Source organism: Grammomys surdaster, unplaced genomic scaffold (assembly GCF_004785775.1).
Source record: "Grammomys surdaster isolate TR1022 unplaced genomic scaffold, NIH_TR_1.0 126298, whole genome shotgun sequence".
In the NCBI taxonomy this organism is placed as follows: Eukaryota; Metazoa; Chordata; class Mammalia; order Rodentia; family Muridae; genus Grammomys; species Grammomys surdaster.
Window position 1 is genome coordinate 3,438,783 of NW_021621098.1, and position 12,597 is coordinate 3,451,379.

Here is a 12,597-nt window from a genome sequence, read left to right on the forward strand (position 1 = left end):
CAGGCGGTGGTGGCACACGCCTTTAATCCCAGCACTTGGGAGGCAGAGACAGGCAGATTTGAGGCCAGCCTGGTCTACAGAGTGTGAGTTCCAGGACAGCCAGAACTACATAGAGAAACCCTGTCTCGAAAAAAAAAAATCAAAAAAAAAAAGAAAGAAAAAAAGAAAAATAATATTCAACATTATTTACTTCCCATTTTAGCAGACCTTTATAATGTTAGCAATTAATGAAATATTCAGATAAAATGATATGACGTTTGAAATTTACTTCAGAACTCCTAGTAGGGGCCAGTGAAGCATGCAGGTAGACATGGAAGATTAATTAAGAAATGATAGGTTTTGGAAACTGGGGTGCCAGTATCTTCACCTAAGGGATTCTTTATATGTTCTGTCTGCTTTGGTGTGACATTGAAACTATCCAAAATAAATTTATTTTTTAAGAAAGACATTAAATACTAGTTAAAATATTTATTAGCCTTCAAAACATCATGGAAGTCTTTCTCAGCATTACCATTTGGTTCACTGAATTTATATTTTTAAAAGAGAGAGAAAGAAAACCCCAACCATAAATTATCTGGAGCCGGCTTGGTCTTGGTCAGTTGGAAACCAGGAATGTTCTCCAAGGTCTGTACACTGTAATCAGTCCCACAGTTTCCAGACAGCAGCGCTTACAGGGTACTGCAGGGTGATTTGTAACTCCATTCATATGTCTATGAGAAATACTGCCCTGTCAGTCCCCCCCCCCTTATTTACTTAGTCAAACAATACTTTTCCACGGCACAATCTCTCCGATCTCAAACCCACAGGAGACACATCTTATGGTTGCTGGCACCTCCTTCCCTCCCTGTCTACTGTTTTTACACAGTTCTTTAAGGTCTGCAGAGAGTAAAGCACTGCACTTTTTTAACTTGTTAACATTCATCGCTGAGATAGGGAACTAACTTCCTCTCAAAGCTTTCACCTTGCTCAAGGACCCAGCACCCTTTACAATCCTCCCACATTCTTTCCATAGTCCTGACCCTTTCTCGGCAACCCTTCCTGCCCTAAACAGCCTATGGTTTCCCATTACCTTCCTCCACCCAAAGGTTCATGCCCTTCTTTGCCCCTGGACTCCTGGGAGCACATCCATAAGTCTGGCCCTTGCTAGTTCCTATTGCTTGGGGGCAGTCCTGCCCTACTTGGTTTGTCCCAGCAGCGGTCCTACTCCCCTTCCGGTTCCTGTTACTCAGTGCTCCTCCACTCATGATCATAGATCTGGATAAAGGTTCCGAGGCCAGCAGCAGGTGACTTGACCTTTGCATGCGCAAAGGGTGGGGGTAGGGGGGTTGTCTCTAAGGATGAGAGCCTTGGTGCTGGACTTGGGTCTTCTTGTCCCTTGCAGCCCTGACTTTTGCTATCGTGGTCAGTTCCTCCTATTTTTCCCTAGAGACGTATTCTCACTGCCCATGACCTTGCCTAAGGCCATGAGGACTTTAGATTCTGCCACGGCTGGGCTGAGCTGCTCAGCTTTTCTTCCCTCTCTTTCTTTTTTCAATTTCTCATCTTCCCAGGATACCTTTTGTTGCATCCATGCCACATTTCCTGTTTTGGTTGGTTTTGGTTTTTACACCCTAAAAGCTATTTCAGGCACACTTTTTTTCTAGTTTGCATAGGTCGAAAGCCAATGATATCCCTTTTCTCTCTTAGGTAGAGCTTAGTAAATTAGTAGACAAATAATTACATCTATTTTTCTATATTTATTAATAAGTTTTTAATACATTAATAAATGTAGAAATATTGACTCTCTTGGAATCGCTCTTCTACTGTGTACTTTCTGAGCTCACCACGGCTTATTGTATTTGTCCTCATCAACCAGGACGAAATAAAAACTTATTTTTAAAAATGAGATAATTTTGTAAAAGAAAAAAAAATGGAGACACCAGGAAGGCCATGCATCCGGATTATAGCTACTAACTGGCAGAGCCACGTTCCTATTCCACTCTCCTCATACAGGGGTGAGCAGCTCCTGTCTGCACCTACTCAGTGCGTTCATACTTGTGGCTCATCCTGTGCCCGTGCACTTCATGTGTGGGCTTTGAAGTTCTTATGCAAGACCACTAGAGCTAAATTAAAACAAAATACTTCTCATCTCTGTTTAATAAATCGATGAAATCGTTGATACTAATTTATGTCACACCCCTAATTAATCCGTATAGGGGCTTGAACTTCATTACTATAAAGTTCGTATTTAACAAATATAGAGAGAAACAACTCTAAACCCAAAGTGTTCATTGCTCAGTGGCAATGCTTTGATTCTCATGGGTGTGAGGAGGCCCCCCTTCCTAGCAGCAGCCAACCCCCAACCCCCATCGCTACTTAACTAGTTGTGCCAGTTCCTCATCCTTTCAAGCAGATTTCTTCATTGTTAAGATGAGGACAGTGTATCTGTTGCGTGTAAAGGTGCTGAGGATGGTGAAAGGCTCGTGGAAAGCCCTTAGTTAATTGTGCCTCCCTTCTTTCCCTGTCAAGCATGTGTTTATCATCTTATTAAGTACAGAGTTAAACATTTGACTGATAGCAGAGGAGAGGAAAATATGATTTGTCATGTTTAAGGGGTAGAATTTTTGATTTTTTTGTGACCTTTGTCACAGTTCAAGATACGATGTATTATTTTAAAATAATCTTTACGGCAATAAATAATATTCCAAAACTCCAAAACTGAGACAGTCATGTTATGAGATCAGGAGAAAAAAGTACTTAAGACACGAAGCAATGTATATAGCTATGCTATTAGTGAGAAGTCAGATGAGCTGTGGTAAAGGACGCACAATTCTGTTCTCTGGTGTGCTTTGGCGTCACTAGCTAGTTATCTGTTCCCTCTTAGAATATATGTTGGCACTCTCTATTACTGTATTTTTAGAAGCCTGGGACTTACGAATTGGGAAAATGCTGGGACACATTTCTTTAAAGCAGAACACCTGTTAAAGTAGAATGGATTTAAAAGACACCAGGAGAAGTAACATTTTGCAGGAAGCAAAGGTAAGTACCACTGGAGAAAGGCAAGTTCTTCAGTCACAGTGACAGCCTCAGTTGACAGCCTCTTGCCAGAATCACCATGTTAGGACATTCGCTTTGCAAGTGAGAGGCAGAGAAGAAAGGCGCATGTCTGAACAAACCTGAGACTAATCTGACTTTCTTACCCTAAGATATTTGTCGAACAGAGACTAGGTCTTCTCAGAGACCATTGTCACTGCTGAACAGATGATTTCCACAGCCAGCTCCCTGCAGAAGTGCTGCCGTTGACAGCGACCCCAAGCAGAAGGGGCCAGTTGATCTAACTGTTTCTCTCCACATTTCCCTCTCTTTCATGACAGAATTGGAAGACTTTTTGATGGTACAGAGCCCATTGTTCTGGACAGTCTCAAACAGCACTATTTCATTGACAGAGACGGGCAGATGTTCAGATATATCTTGAATTTTCTACGAACATCAAAACTCCTCATTCCTGATGACTTCAAGGTGAGGGAATCTGTGTTAACAATAAATATGTGATTTTCTTTTGATGTTCTCCAAAAACTGTTTCTAGTTCTACACCCTTACCACGTGTACCAACTCCATCGTTGTCAGCCACCCCTTGACCTGTTCATGAAGCACAGCACGTGATGTTGAAATGTTACAGGATAAGGGAGCATTTGCTTTTATGTAAATAATCGAATTATATTTCCTTTTAGTAAACTGAAAAGCTGGTTAAATTCAAATTTAATTTCTGCTGTGTCTTAGCAAGTAGAGTATAAAAGGAACTTCTTAACTCAATAAAACTTTTCTCCCAGAAAAAAAAATAAACTTTTCTCCCAGAAATCTAAGGTTAATATCAGCACGACAGTTTTAGAATTGTTTCCTTAAAACTGAGCAGCAAGTGCTGGCATCAAGCACAGTGAGAGAACCCCTGAAGGCAGTGGAATCTGAACAGGGGGGCATATAGGAAGTGTTTGCATTAAAAGGGAATACATGAAAATGGAATTTTTATGCTTGTTAATGTTTCTCTAAGTAGGAGATTTTTAAAACTACTAATTCTGAATATTATTAGAGCTAATAGAGAGCTAATTAAAACATCTAAATTCAGAATCAGTGTGCTACAGTCAATGTGCTGCCTCTGGAATAGCAAGAATCAGTCATAGTGTGTATAACAACAACAACAACAGGCAAAACAGAAAGTGTAATGTCCAAGAAGCAATAAACCAAATGGGAAGGTGCAGGATGTGTTTTTAAGAGGAACTTCTGTTTTGAGAGAGAAAGGGTTTATATAAGACTTGTCATACACAAAAGGGCTTTTAAAACATCTTTATGAAGCAGAGATCATACTCACATAAAAGATGTATTAGTAGAAGAAATATTTGCAACAAAAGATTAATATTATCATAAAAGAGTTTGTGCAAATCTATAAAAGTATATAAATAATCTAGGGGAAACCTTTATCTATAAACAAGATTTGCCCAAAGGAAGAAAAAAGATTTTGTCAGTAAATATTTAAAATATTTAATCATCCTCTATATCAAAGGATATACTCGTTTTTATACATTAGTTTGACTAAAAGTTTAAAGATTGATAGAGACTGTGTGGGGGGCATACAGTGTGGTGGGAAGGGAAAATGATTTAACCTTTTTGAGTCTTGCTCAGGTCCCCTGTGAAATGTGGGGACTCATGCATCCTAACAGCCATCCTTACCTTATTCTCCTCATTTTCCTATTGAAGATGCATAGTTTTTCATGTAGGGCAAACATTCCCTAAGTAAGTCCCGAGTATTTTTTTCCCATTTGACAACTAATCCTTCGCACATGCGCACTGCTTCCATTTCAGAAAAGAGGATAAAGCTAAAAGCTCCTGAGCCTCTTATTAATTTGAGATCTGCCAGTTTATAGCCATTCACCTAAAACTTGGTCATGTGAGTTGGAGAGGCCATCAGTGGGTAAAGTGGGTGCTATGGAAGCCTGGGGACCAGAATTCAAATCCTCAGTTTCAGCAGTGAAGCCAGGCATGGAGAGGCACAGAGAGGGGTGAATCCTGGGGGCTCGACCGTCAGCTGGTCTGGTTAAAATGGTGAGCTCCAGGTTCAGTGAAAGACCTGTCTCAAAAACTAACAATGACAATAAAGAGATTGACAGAAGACATTGCCCTCTGACTTCCATATATACATCCACACATGCATACATGTGCACTCCCATACAAGCAGTAAATATACAAAGATGTAAATTTTAGCCACGTACCATCTTGACTCTGCTTCTATGTATGCTGTACTGGCTTGGCTAACTTGCTGCATGATGATGTTCTTACAGACAGAGACGTATGTTTTTCTAAAGGATGTTGTGCACTGTGCTCAAGATAATTGCATACTTAGCTACAGGAGTCCCAGGAGGCCAGCTGCTGCATATCAGTGCACAGCCCACTTCTCTTAAAGTCATACAGGACTAAACTGAAAACTGAACGCTTGTGTCTAATGTCACACCCCCCTTTTAAAGATTTATTTATTTATTTATTTATATGAGTACACTGTAGCTGTCTTCAGACACATACCAGAAGAGTGCATCTGATCCCATTACAGATGGCTGTGAGCCACCATGTAGTTGCTGGGAATTGAACTCAGGACCTCTGGAAGAGCAGTCAGTGCCCTTAACCACTGAGCCACCTCTCCAGCCCTATCTCTCCCATTTCTAACAGGGTAACCATAAGATAACAAATTGAGAATTACATTAGAAAATAAAATATAGCCATTTGTTTTAATGGCACCATATTCCAAGAAAGGAGCTCAATATTTTAAACACATACTTTGGCTTAACCCTCCACCATGAACTTCCATGGGGTCTACCTCCAAGAACAGTTGGATTAGATGTTGATATGGCCAGTTCCAGAGGCCATGCCCTCGGGACTGCCCTAGTCACCGAGGACTGGGCCACTTGCTTCACCACACCTTTGGGCTGTTCTCTGAGGATCCCTGAGCCCTAAATATCTACTGCTTATCATCTTTAAGTACAGAGCATGTCCTTTAGTTGACCATTGCCCAAGCTTGGTGGTGGCAGGGATCCAAAAACCTTGTCAAAAGAGACACTTGTATCTGGGGCCTTGGAATGCTTCCTTTGGAACTGCTGGGTGATGGGCATCAAGGATTGTCCTGGAACTGAGGAAGAACAGCTGGAAAAAGAGTTGGGAGCAGAAGTGGCCATTCAGCTTTGTGGCCCTTGATGAAATTAAACCACAAAAAGCAGTGTAATTCATGGGAATCATAAAAGCAGACACCCATGTGAACACTCAGTATGCCAGAATTTCCTCCCAACCATGGCAGATGGGACATTATTCTGTTCACGTGGAAAGAATTGGTTTTACAGGTTTGCTAGGGAAAATGAATGCTGACCGCTTCCTTCTGGCTCTAGCCATTCAATGCTTAGAAAATAAGGATGCGAAATCTTTCAATATTAACATCCTGCCCCCATTAAAATACAATTCCACAAATATGTTGTCTGTGCTAAATACCCTCTTAGCAATTCTGATAATTTCATATTTCAGAAGTGTGTGTCCTGGCTTGCACTGGAAGCCAGCTCTTCTTATATGTGAGCTGCAGAACTTCTCTGAGTGTTTTATGTGGATTTAGCTGCCCTCCCTTCCTCTCATAATTCCATCCTCAATTATAATGATTTGGTTATTGCTACTTCAGTCCCTGCATACAAACACAACTGTGTGACTGTAATTCCCAATACCCCAGAAGTCAGAAACTGTACGGATCCATAAGATCTCTCTCTCTCTCCAGCTTGTTATTTTTAACGTCTTCTTTGGCAACAGCTGAGGCTGAGATTGCTCTCTATGAATATCTATCCTTCCTAGATTTGGACAAATCCACTAGGCAGCAGGCCTAGCTTATCTGTCTACATTGTATTCAAAACTCGAATGCTTTTTAATCTTACAGAAGCATGCATATACTATAAAAAATTAAAAATATAAAGATGCAAAAACCACTTCTGCACTATATTCCCACTGCTCAGATTACCAATGTTAAAACCTGCCCCAGTTTGCATCTCTGTTGCTGTTATAAATACCATGACCAAAAGTGACTTGGTACGAGTAGGGGGCATTGCTTGGCTTACAGGTCACAGTCCATCATGAAGGAAAGCCAGGACAGGAACCTGGATGCAGGAAACTGAGCAGTGATGACAGGAGAGTGCTGCTTGCAGCTTTCTTCCTCTAGCTTGCTCAGCTTGTACACCCCAGGACCGTCCACCCAGGGATGGCACTGCCTCATAGTAGGGTGGGCCCTCTTGCGCAAAGCCTATCTGATAATGGCAATTCCTCCTCATTTGAAAATGCCTCTTCCCAGATGTCTTGTGGACAACCAAAGGGAACCATGGTAGAACCCAGCATGGCCCTCTGGACTTGTTCCTGAGCTTCTTTTAAAATTTTCTACCTTCCTTTTTTACTAATTTTATTTTGTATAATACTATAACCTCATAGAAGTTTACTTGGTTGATTCTAGAAATGTCCTGTACAAGTAGTTTTTCTAAGACGTTACCTGACCACATATTGGGTGAGATTTTACAGTTCATTGCACTCTGAACTGTCTGATATGGCTCCTACTCACTTAGTGACGAGGCTGGGCCAGCTGTCCCGAAGAATGGCTTGTCATCTAGATTTGCCTCTTTGCCATTCACACAGTTTAACCCATTCAGCCATCCCCTGATTTCATTTGACCTACAAGTCACATCCAAAGGCCTAGTATGTTAAACATCTTACAAGATCACATCCTTTGTGATATTGTGAACTTCATGTTACATACTGCACATGAGCAAGCATGCGGCCTGCCTGTGATCTAGGGTTGAGCATTGCTAGGTACTAAGGCACATGCTCTTAGGTTGTTGGAGAAATGAGCTCTGCAAGGCCTAGTTCTTAACCTCTGGCCTGCCAACATGTGTAGCTGAGTGATTCTCTGGTGTTGAGTGACCTGTACAATGTAGGACTCTGATCAGTTTTCCTGGTTTCTCCCCACCAAGAGCTAGCGATTCTCCCACCCCCCAGCTATAGCAACAAAGAATGTCTTGAAGCCTGAATGCCATCAGGTTATGGAATCGCCCCAGCTGAGAACCAGAAGTCTAGCTTACAGAAAAGGGTAAGGTAGAGCCTGTCTTAGTTTATCTCATGTGATTATTGAAGCCTCCTGTCTCAGGGGAAAACAGCAGGTCAGTTCTGAGGATCATGGTTGTTGCAATTTTCTGACTTCTAAATCACCATGGTTACGCCGATCCACCCCAGCAGTGACCAGAGTCTCTCCTCTATCCCAGGTTGTATTGAGAGACTCAAGTTAGTCAACTATGGCAACACAAACAGCTTCTAGTCATCCCATGGTTAGAACTTTCTCTGAGAAGCCAGCATGGTGAGCTGAGGGACCTTATTATCAGTCATGCACGAGCCCTCTCAGGGTGCCTGCACCAGCCTACTCTATCACCTTGCCTTTTGCTTCCTGTTCCAGAGACTATGATGTTACTTTTGCCCATGCCCACTTCAAACAAGGATACTCCTTCAGAGGCAGGAAAGTAGGTACAACAACCTAGAAGGAGGACAGCAAGGAGAGCAGACCAGTGAGGACCAGCCTGAGCCTGGAGTGTGCCTGGAGCCCCTGCCCATACTAAATCTGGAATCAGGCCTGACTCCTACAGTACCATGTTCCTGTGACTTTCAAGTCAGAGTGTTGTTTCAGTGTCTCTGCTTTTCAGGGCTGTCGTCAAATGTCAGGTCACTGTTAGCTGTGCTTGGTCTAGTGTTTCTCTGCAGGGTATGCAGTGGAAGGAACAGCAACAAAGCATGGGGTGGGGCACATTGCTGCATCCATTTCCTTCAATAGCCATCAAAGGTAAAGGTGAAGAGAATGAGAGGTTCTGTCTTGAAAACCAGGTGTAGAGCAACTGAGGAGTAGCACCATGAGCAACTGAGGAGTAGCACCATGGTTATGAGGATTAATGATTAGCTACAAGTCCACAGACCAACACAACTGTGGTGACCACCCCATCCCTGGTGGGGAAGAAATTCTAAAACTAAAGGAAAGTAAGACCTGCTGAGGCCTGCCACTTCTGGTGGCTGGGCACTGCTTTAAAGCAAAGGCTGGTGCCCTCTATGGGATCCTGGAGATGCCCTGCTGGTGGAAAACAGCATTTTCCCTAGGGTCCCAAGAATACAGCCCCATCGTCCTGGGCACTGACTGCATTCCCACAGGAAATCTCCTGTACTGCTGGGTCCTTTGTGGTGTCTGACACAGACATGGGTTTTTAAGTGACTGAGTGCGTGAGTGGTCTGGTTGCCCTGCAAGCAGACAGATGTGTCCACCATGGTGTAAAGCATCAAGTGCATCAGGGGGCAAATAGGCCTTTGAAGGCTTCTGTGAGACAGAAGCTGTGTGGAGAGCCGAGTCCCAGTGTCCAGGGAGCATGCTGCCTATGTGGCTAGCAGGACTTGGCAAAGGAGGCAGGTTTTAGACGAGACCCCAGGTGGGTGCCAGGCTGTCACAGGGGCCCTTAAAGAGGGACAAGGAGCTCAAAGGTAGAATGTGAGTGAACAAAGCACTATGGAGGCTGGTCACCAGGAGAGAGCTGCCCCCTAGCATCTGCAGGTGATGGGTCCTGTGACATCTTGTTTTCAGTACAGGGACATCCATGTCTGAGTTCCGACCTCCCAAACAATAACAGAATGAGTCTGTGTTGATTTAAGCCACCAAATTTGCAGTCACCTCTATAGCTACAATAAGAAACTCACGTGTATAATCAACAAATACATTTTCTAAGATGTATTTTCCCTCCCCCCTCTCTCTCTCTCTCTCTCTCTCTCGCGTGCGCACGTGTGTGTGTGTGTGTGTGTGTGTGTGTGTGTGTGTGTGTGTGTGTAACCTTGGGGGTCAGAAGAGGGCATTGGACCTCCTAAAGCTGGAGTTTCAGGCAGTTGTGAACCACCCACATCCATGCTGGGAACTGAACTTGGGTTCTCTTGAAGAGTAGCAGGTGCTCTTAACCACTGAGCCATCTCACCAGTCCAAGAAATACACTTTAAGAGCCTGGTTTATTTGCGTTTGGAGTCCATCCATGTTTATTTGTTTTCTCATGTGCTTGTCTCCAGTTCTTAGGGAAGCTCACTTATAAAATGGGGTCTCCATCTTCCTATCTCAAAAAGTTATTATAAATTTTAAAAAATTAAATACATATTCCTAGAAGTTAAAAATCACTGAGACATGCTGAGTCTATGACAAACCATTTCCTTTACTGGAGTAGGGGCTGAGCCATCAGAGGAAATGGGCACTGGGCCCCGAGGTCTTGCTCCTGTGTCAGCCTTCACCATTCTCCAGTTGCTACACTGAAAGCTCCTCACTCACAGGTGAGAGAAACCAAACACTGGCTCATCTTCCCCTGGGCAGCTGGAGCCCAACCTGCTGCACTGACATCTCCAATCCATTTCCTTCTGCTCCCTTGGGATGAGGAGACTGAAGTTGTTCAGTCTGTACAAGCCAAAGAAAGGACATTGTCAGATCAGAAAGGGAGCACAGAAAATTTTCAAAAGATTTAGAGGTCAGTGGGGTCAAGCCCAGGACCAGAGAACCCCAAGGGAGCCATGCAAAATTCTCAAAGCAGAAGTTGACATCACGGAATCAGACAGGCCTGCTAGAAAGTAAGGCCAAGGTTTCTAAAGGAAAGCAGCCAACAGGACTGACTTCACTTTGTAGGAAGTTCTCCAGTGAGCCAAAACTAGAAATCTGTACTAGGAAGTGGAGAAAGACAAACAAACAAACAAACAAACAAACAAACAAAAGAATGGGCTGGCCAAGAAAATGAACAACCAAAGTAATCCTATGTTCACAAAAAATAGTGGTATAGTGAGAGGGGCCTATGCATGAGGCTGGCCAGTGCTTACAGGTGTGCTGGCATGCTGAGCTATCAGTACAGCTCAGTTCCTCTCCAGTGGTACCTTTATCTTCATGCGGCACAAAGAACACCTCTTCCCTGGGAACCAGACAGAGCCATGGGGTAAAGGAAAGCACAGATAAGATAGTTCAAGAGAGAGGAAAGGATTTCCAGTGGTTTGACACAGCTCAATGTTAGGCCCACAGCATGATATTCTACGGCTCAGGATAAAGGGGTAGGGGCATCTTAACCCTTCACTAGCAACAGAAATCCTTCGGATGTTACCAAGCAAGGCCAGAGTCTCTCTTTTGACTGCGTGCATTCCTGTTGGTCAGTTCTTGGGGTTACATCTGTGTCATTCGAATCCTTTTCAGAAAGTCTTGCCTACATATAGCTTATAGTGTTTTGCCTATGTTTTCTTCTAGCAATTTCAGAGCTCTGGGTCTTATAGTCAGGCTTTTATGCTCTTTAATGGATTTTTACAAGGTAAAAGATGTTCTTTTGGAATCATGTTCAACATCTTGAGCTATCAGGGAAATGTAGTTAAAATTTGCATTACAGTTTCATCTCACCCTGTCAGAATGCCTATCAACACTCAGTGGTGAGGATGGGGCAGGGGAGGGGGAGTGAGGAGAAGATCTGGTGTCTACTACTGGTGCAAAGTCACTGGTGGAAATCACTATGGAAATATCACATCATGGAAATCACTATGCGGTGCCTCAGGGGGTGGGGACGGGACAAGTACCATATGATGTGGCACTACCTGACCTGTGATGTCAGCTTGCAAGGTACTTGCTCATCCATGTTTAGTGCTCCACAGAGGCCAGGATGCACAGCCAGCCCAGATGCCCACCACAGAACTGATAAAGTTTCATCCTCAAACCTACTGATGCCACAAAATTGTCTCTGATACACACACATCGTGGCCCACATTGGCCCATACACAAACACAATACACACACAATAATAATAATAAATAAAAATTTTAAAAAGAAAGTACAGTATGTACCCACAATAAAATTTTATTTAGCTGTAAAGAGGCACAAAATTATGCAAGTAGGAGGAGAATGATGGAACTAGAAGTCATCATGTTAAGCAAAATTAAGCACAAATATGACATTTTGTTTCAGATACAGGATCTAGCAGGGTGTGTGTGTGTGTGTGAGAGAGAGGGGGGGCATAAATAACAGACATTGAGAGAGGACAAAAGTCTAAATAGATTGGAGGAAATGTGAGAGAAATGGAAGCAGAGGGCACACCATGTATGAAGGAGACCGGTCAGCAGTCAGAGAGGGCAGGAGGTAGTGCAGGGGGCAAGGAAAGTCCCAGCATAGAAATATCTTTGTGGAAATATCACAGTGAACCCCTTTACTCTGTAAACAAAAATAACTTTTAAAATCACCATAACTCCAGAGAGAATTAGAACAAACAGGTTGGTAGCATGAGCAAATTCAGGTCTTTCTAATATTGCCAACCAAAGCTGCCAAACCTGTAAGTGCTGTACCTTATTAGAGAGTCAACTTCCTGCCGATAGAAGCTTTCAGCCAGAGGTCCAGTGACTGCTGTTCAGTGGTATGGGACAGATTTCTCCCTGGGGTCAAGGCTGGGCAAGCAGGCTGTTTCCACCATCTTCCATAGCTGAAGGCCTGGTGGCTCTAGGAAGCTCATGGTATTAACAGATTCTTCCTCATACAGA

General features: G+C 43.2%; 1 protein-coding gene across 3 annotated transcripts in view; it reads left to right on the forward strand.

The window, feature by feature from the left end:
* Nucleotides 1-12,597, forward strand: part of Kctd1 (potassium channel tetramerization domain containing 1) — a 98,157-nt gene that overhangs the window by 77,080 nt on the left and 8,480 nt on the right. For all 3 annotated transcript variants that reach the window (XM_028759511.1, XM_028759508.1, XM_028759509.1), the window contains exon 3: nt 3,354-3,498. In XM_028759511.1, the coding sequence (XP_028615344.1) occupies nt 3,354-3,498 (145 nt within the window). The remainder of the gene's footprint in view (nt 1-3,353; nt 3,499-12,597) is intronic.